The following is a 7,495-nucleotide window of genomic DNA, read 5'->3' on the forward strand; positions in this document are numbered from 1 at the left end:
ATCCAAAAAAATTACAAATTTAAAAATCGCTAATTTTCGAAATTTTTTCACTTTTTTTTCTTAAAACTTCCATAACTTTTTGAAAAATCAACAAATCAACATAATTTTTTTTTATACTGAAACCTTAGGTAATTTCCTTTCGTTTGATATCATTTTTTTTGAAAATCTAACACTTAACCCGCTCATTGGGGGATTTAAAATAGCAAATTTTTTACAAAAACTAACTTTTTCAACTTAAATTTTGAAAATGTTCCGGAAATACTGCGTCCTTTAAACATATATCAAATTAAAGCTTATTTTATGTACTATAAAATGAAAAAATAAAATTTGTCCCGACGACCTATCTTCTATGCGCAAATGGCTACCGTATTCAAAAATATGCTATTTTTCTATTAAAATTCTAGGTTTTGTATTTTATTTTATTTTAAAATATCTTATTAGGAGAATACATGGTAAAAATAGTTACCATTTTTAAAAATATGCTATTATTGTGTTAAAATTCTTGGTTTTGTATTTTATTTTATTATAAGGGGATTACACTGATTTTCATAAATATTATATCAATCTAATTGACATAGTATAAAAAGATAAACATAATTAAATTTTTTTGTTTCTTTGAAGTCGAGAAAATTAACTTTAAAATTTGAACCAGCTAAATTTCCATTTTTATTAAGTGACAAATGAGACGTATGGTTTCTGAGACGGTAACACTTGGGTCTTTCACGCCTGTGACACTGAATTTTTTCTTAATTCTTTTTAAGTTAGAAAAAAATGTTTAACTCATTTGATTTTTATCTCATTTAGATTCAATAACTTCAATNTTTTTATTAATATTTTACCCAATTTTTATTAATATATATTTTAGTCAATCAAAAATTTACATTAACAGAAAATACATTATGATTGATAAACTGAGACATATATAACTAAAAAAAATTAATGGAAAAATTGTTAATATTATTTTTATAATCATATTCAATATAAATGTACATCAAACAATTTGCTGGTTCATTAAATTTTGATAATTATATACATATATAATTCTGTAAATATTTTTCAGAATTTTTAATACTACCATATTTCATGGAGCGATATGTTAAGAGCTGTTTACCAGAAATGAGTATGTTAGATTATAAAGTTGACTATAGTAATCATAAAAAATTTAATGATACAGGTATAATTTCAATATAATAAAAAAAAAAAATATTTGATGTTAATTAATTTTAAGTTATTTTAAGGAAGAAATAAAGGATCTCCAATAAGACTGTTTACTAATGCTAATCAAAGTAAAATACCTTTACCATCTGATGAAAATTATCATTTTTGTGAAGAATGCAATCGCTGGGTTAGTGGGGAAAATAATCATTGCTATCAATGTGGTGGTTGTATGTCTAAAGTAAGTTACTCTTTATGTGAATTTATAACATTTTATAAATGATTTCAGAGAGTAGGTGAAATTAGATTATAAAAATTGTAATGCATCCTTATTTTAATATTCCAAATATTTTAAATTATTTTTAAATAAATACTAGCACTTTTATTTTTTTAGAATGGACGAAAATATATTCATTGTAATTTATGTAAAAAATGTGTTAAATGCACTTGGAAACATTGTAAAAAATGTAGGAAGTGTTGCTTACCAGATCATAGATGTATTAATGATCAAATAAAGGTTAGTATTTTAGTTATCAATAATTAATAATATTAAATGTGTTTCATTTAGAACATAAAATAGTTTTATATTTAGTATAAATTTAATATGAAAGATAAAAAATTAAAAACATGTTAATACTTATGAATCAAAATAAAGTACAGTTGCTAGGTTTTACAAGCCCGGGTAATTTATAAGGGTATTTTTTTACTATTGTTCAGTTAATTAGCTGAAAAATAAAAATGAGAATTTTACTTATTATTATTTTAGTAACATGTTTTGTTCAATTTATCAATTATACAGTATTTTCATATTCATCTTTTGTTTTAGCAAATATTATTTAATACCACAAAAAATAATAATCAACAAATAAAATTAGAATTGTACTTTGCATTAAAAAAATTCAAAATATTGTCAGGAAAAACATAATAATAATTACTATGTTTAATCCTCACTTATTAACTGCACTAGATGTTTTAGTAAAATTATTTAATAAAATGACAATTGAAAAATGCCTGAATCTGATGTTTTAAGTTCAATTTTAAGTAACAAATTAATAAAATATTCCATATAATATGCTAATGCATTGTAATTCAATTTGCTCTGATGTAGAGTTTTTATGAATCTAAGCTTAGGTTAAATAATAATTATTGGCTATTACATGATTATTTTTTTTAATTGTAATTATTTTTAGGAATATTCAATTTGTTTTTTATCTTCAATTAGTTGATACTGAATTTTATAAGACTGTAATATTCTATATTAGTAGGTTTATATTTCTGTACATTATTGCCCACTGACATTATTATTGTTATTAAAATGACAATTGATAAAAAAAGGCTAATTCTAAAATTTTAAGTTTAATTTTAAATTCTCATATCTATTTTTAAAATGCATATATCAACATGAAATTTCTAGAGACAATATATAACTACTTATTATTTAAAATGTGCAAACAAGTTTAATATATTTTTATTTTATTTTAGAGATCATCAAAAAATAAAAGACAAGGCCAAAATAAGAAGTATAAATCCTCAATAAATTTGAAGTCAACAATGATAAAAAAAATATATATATAATGAAGAAATAAAAAGATTTTAGCAGTGACATTTAAACTTTTAAGAATATTTAAAATATTAATATATATATTTTTCTTTATTTTTACAAAAATAATTAATTCTAGAAATTGATATTTTTTACTTTTAATTGTGTAATAGTCAATTATTTTTCTAAAATGATTGTAAACCTGATAATTAATGAAAATTTGTGGTGTGGTAAGATAATATCGTACTCAATTATTAAAAGCAAAAATCTATAAAAATAGATTAAAATTTAAAATAACAACAAAATTTTTTTGTAAAATTTAAAATTAATGATTTTACTAAATTACAATATTCTTCATACATTTTTATAAATAAATTTTATTGACTTTAATTTTTATTATTTTAATATTTATTTTTATCAAGAACCAAAAATATTTTGTATCACACTGATTTTCCTAGGCAGGTATTATAATAATATAATTAATTCTAAATAAATCGCGAAAACTGGTATTAATAGAAGATAATTCTCTCTAAAAATCATCCTGTTTATTATTTATAAAGTAATAAAATTATGTACACAGTCATAAATTTTTAGAAAAAAGAATAAATAAAAACATCTTTTTTTTCCCAGAACATACGAGAGAAAAAATTATAACACTAAATTTCAAGTTGAAATACTTACAAATAATTACATTTAATAGAAATTTCCAAAAATTCTAAATTAAAGTGTGCTTAAGTTTCTTTTCATATTCTATATATACGAATATATTCAGAAATTGTAAGTATATTTTAATTTCTAAGTAGCTGTTTATTTAGTATCTATTTGTTTCATGTTATTCTTGATAAAAAAATATATAACTAAAGAATAACTGTTTATATTTTTAAAATTATATATTTATAATTTTTTAGAGTAAAAGATATAGATAGACGAATAGTCTCTTTTTATTTAAAAATTTTATTCTAGTTTGCCTATAATAGCAGATAAAAATTGGTAATACAGAGGGTGTGCACCCCATCTTTGGATTATGATTATCTATTTAAAAAAATGTTTTTTAAACGATTGAATAACCAAAACTTAATTGTGGACTAATAAATTTTTATGTTCCTCTTAAAAAAATTTGGGTTACTTTTTTGTTTACTCTTAATCTTAAAGGGTTTATTTAATTATTTGACGTTAGAGAAAATAAGAAATTGATAAAATTACTAATTTGATACTCTGATAAAACAAGTATTATAAATATGCTAAATGATAGCATATTCTATTAATCTTCAGTTGTTTGAAAACAATCATTTTATACGTTAAGGCAACAATTATTGTTGCCCTTAAGTCAAATAAAGAGAAAGGAAAAGAATGGAGAAAGTCAAATTAAAAAAACGGTAGCACAGTGGTGTCGAGACACAGTGTAGACAAGGCATAGATGGGACAAGTATAGATGATATTTGACAGTGATTAAAATCACTATCATAAGAAACGCTTCGATATGAATATGTTTAAAGGACGCAGTATTTCCGGAACACTTTCAAAAGTTAAGTTGAAAAAGTTCTATTTTTTATATAATGTTTCAAGTTTTGAACGCCCCCTATATATGGGGAAATTGTCCAATTTTAATAAAAAGTGTCAAACGAAAGATTTACTTATAATGTATTTAGAAAAAAAAATTGTGTTGATAATTACATTTTCCGAAAAGTTATAGTATTTTTAAGTTGAAAATTTAAAATCGAAAATTTTAACACAAAAATAGTGTTTTTTTAACTACGGTAGACGTTTACATGCAGAAGATAAAGTGTCGGGACAAATTTTTTTTTCCATTTTATAGTACATAATATAAGCTTTAATTTGATATATGTTTAAAGGACGCAGTATTTCCGGAACACTTTCAAAAATTAAGTTGAAAAAGTTAGTTTTTGTAAAAAAGTTGCTATTTTAAATCCCTCCCAATGAGCAGGTTAAGAGTTGTTTTTTAAAAAAAATGATATCAAATGAAAGGGAAATATCTAAGGTTTTAGTATAAAAAAAAACGGTAGCACAGTGGGGTCACGGCATAGTGGAGACATTGCATAGTTGGATCCAGTATAGTTTTAATCTGAAAGTGATTAAAATCACTATCATAAGAAACGCTTCGATGCAAATCTGTAGATAGTGTTTAATTTTAAAAAATTGATGGATAATTGCAAAATCAACATCAACTTCTATTAAAATAAAATACAAAACCCATAATTTTAATACAAAAATAGCATATTTTTGAATACGGCAGTCATTTGCGTATAGAAGATAGGTCGTCGGGACAAATTTTTTTTTTCATTTTGTAGTACATAAAATAAGCTTTAATTTTATATATGTTTAAAGGACGCAGTATTTCCGGAACATTTTCAAAAATTAAGTTGAAAAAGTTATTGTTTGTAAAAAAGTTACTATTTTAAATCCCCCCAGTGAACAGAATAAGTGGTAGATTTTCAAAAAAAATTATATCAAATGAAAGGGAAATATCTAAGGTTTCAATACAAAAAAATATTATTTTTATTTGTTAATTTTTGAAAAAGTTATGGCAGTTTTAAGCACAAAAAACATCCCGATAAAAGGTAATTTTTATCGCAAACATTACATTTTTTTTTAGTTTTCGACAGCCATTTGCACATAGAAGACAGATCGTCGGGACAAATTTTTTTTTTTTATTTTATAGTACATATATTAAGCTTTAATTTTATATATGTTTAAAGGACGCAGTATTTCCGGAACACTTTCAAAAATTAAGTTGAAAAAGTTATTTTTTGTAAAAAAGTTACTATTTTAAATCCCCCCAGTGAGCAGAATAAGTGGTAGATTTTCAAAAAAAATTATATCAAATGAAAGGGAAATATCTAAGGTTTCAATACAAAAAAATATTATTTTTATTTGTTCATTTTTGAAAAAGTTATGGCAGTTTTAAGTACAAAAAACATCCCGATAAAAGGTAATTTTTATCGCAAACATTACATTTTTTTTTAAATTTTCGACAGCCATTTGCACATAGAAGATAAGATGTCGGGACAAATTTTTTTTTTTCATTTGATAGTATATAACATAACCTTTGATTTGATATATGTTTAAAGGACGCAGTATTTCCGGAACATTTTCAAAAGTTCAGTTGAAAAAGATCTATGTTTTTTACAATATTTTAAGTTTTGAACGCCCCCTATATAAGGGGAAATTGTCCAATTTTAATAAAAAGTATGTCAAATGAAAGATGTACTTATAATGTATTTAGAAAAAAAAAATTTGTGCTGATATATACATTTTTCAAAAAGTTATAGCATTTTTAAGTTGAAAATTTAAAATCGAAAATCGAAAATTTTAACACAAAAATAGTGTTTTTTTAACTACGGCAGCCGTTTAAATGTAGAAAAAAAAGTGTCGGGACAAATTTTTTTTTTTCATTTTGTAGTACATAAAATAAGCTTTAATTTGATATATGTTTAAAGGACGCAGTCTTTCCGGAACATTTTCAAAAATTAAGTTGAAAAAATTAATTTTTGTAAAAAAGTTGCCATTTTAAATCCCCCCCAATGAGCAGGTTAAGTGATAGATTTTCAAAAAAATGATATCAAATGAAAGATAAATATCTAAGGTTTTAGTATAAAAAAAAATTATGTTGATTTGTTTATTTTTGAAAAAGTTATGGAAGTTTTAAGAAAAAAATGACAAAATTTACCGATTTTTAAATTTGTAATTTTAGCTTCGATACGAAGCTGAGAAGGTTTTAATTTTACTATGATGTATTCTTTTTTTTTTATGTCTGTTGCCACTTTTTCTCAGCTCTCACTGGACCGATTTCTTTCAACAATACGTCATAAGATCACAAATCGTATCTAATTGAAGACATTACCCTTAAAAATTGAAAAATTTTCCCTCGTTCCCCGCAAATGGAAGAAATATCCAAAAAAATTACAAATTTAAAAATCGCTAATTTTTGAAATTTTTTCAGTTTTTTTTCTTAAAACTTCCATAACTTTTTCAAAAATAAACAAATCAACATAATTTTTTTTTATACTAAAACCTTAGATATTTCCCTTTTATTTGATATCATTTTTTTTTTAAAACAACAACCTGCTCATTGGGAGGGATTTAAAATAGCAACTTTTTTACAAAAACTAACTTTTTCAACTTAATTTTTGAAAGTGTTCCGGAAATACTGCGTCCTTTAAACATATATCAAATTAAAGCTTATTTTATGTACTATAAAATGAAAAAAAAAAATTTGTCCCGACGACCTATCTTCTATGCGTAAATAGCTACCGTATTCAAAAATATGCAATTTTTCTATTAAAATTCTAGATTTTGTATTTTATTTTAGCTTCGATACGAAGCTGAGAAAGTTTTAATTTTACTATGATGTGTTCTTTTTTTTTTTTATGTCTGTTGCCACTTTTTCTCAGCTCTCACTGGACCGATTTCTTTCAAAAATACGTCAAAAGATCACAAATCGTATCTAGTTGAAGACATTACCCTTAAAAATTGAAAAAAATTCCCTCGTTCCCCGCAAATGGGGGAAATATCCAAAAAAATTACAAATTTAAAAATCGCTAATTTTCGAAATTTTTTCACTTTTTTTTCTTAAAACTTCCATAACTTTTTGAAAAATCAACAAATCAACATAATTTTTTTTTATACTAAAACCTTAGATATCTACCTTTCATTTGATATCATTTTTTTGAATATCTATCACTTAACCTGCTCATTGGGGGGGATTTAAAATGGCAACTTTTTAACAAAAATTAACTTTTTCAACTTAATTTTTGAAAATGTTCCGGAAATACTGCGTCC

General features: G+C 23.4%; 1 protein-coding gene across 1 annotated transcript in view; it reads left to right on the plus strand.

Moving 5' to 3' along the window:
* LOC126908637 (rRNA N6-adenosine-methyltransferase ZCCHC4-like) overlaps positions 1–3,083 on the plus strand; it is an 8,010-nt gene extending 4,927 nt beyond the window's left edge. Inside the window, exons 3-6 of the mRNA XM_050690894.1 lie at positions 1,061–1,174; positions 1,239–1,396; positions 1,550–1,672; positions 2,638–3,083. Coding sequence (XP_050546851.1) covers positions 1,061–1,174; positions 1,239–1,396; positions 1,550–1,672; positions 2,638–2,730 — 488 coding nt within the window. The 3' untranslated portion in view covers positions 2,731–3,083. The remainder of the gene's footprint in view (positions 1–1,060; positions 1,175–1,238; positions 1,397–1,549; positions 1,673–2,637) is intronic.
* Positions 3,084–7,495: the final 4,412 nt, after the last annotated feature.

This window comes from Daktulosphaira vitifoliae, unplaced genomic scaffold (genome assembly GCF_025091365.1).
Source record: "Daktulosphaira vitifoliae isolate Bord-2020 unplaced genomic scaffold, ASM2509136v1 Scaffold_5, whole genome shotgun sequence".
NCBI classification, from domain to species: Eukaryota; Metazoa; Arthropoda; class Insecta; order Hemiptera; family Phylloxeridae; genus Daktulosphaira; species Daktulosphaira vitifoliae.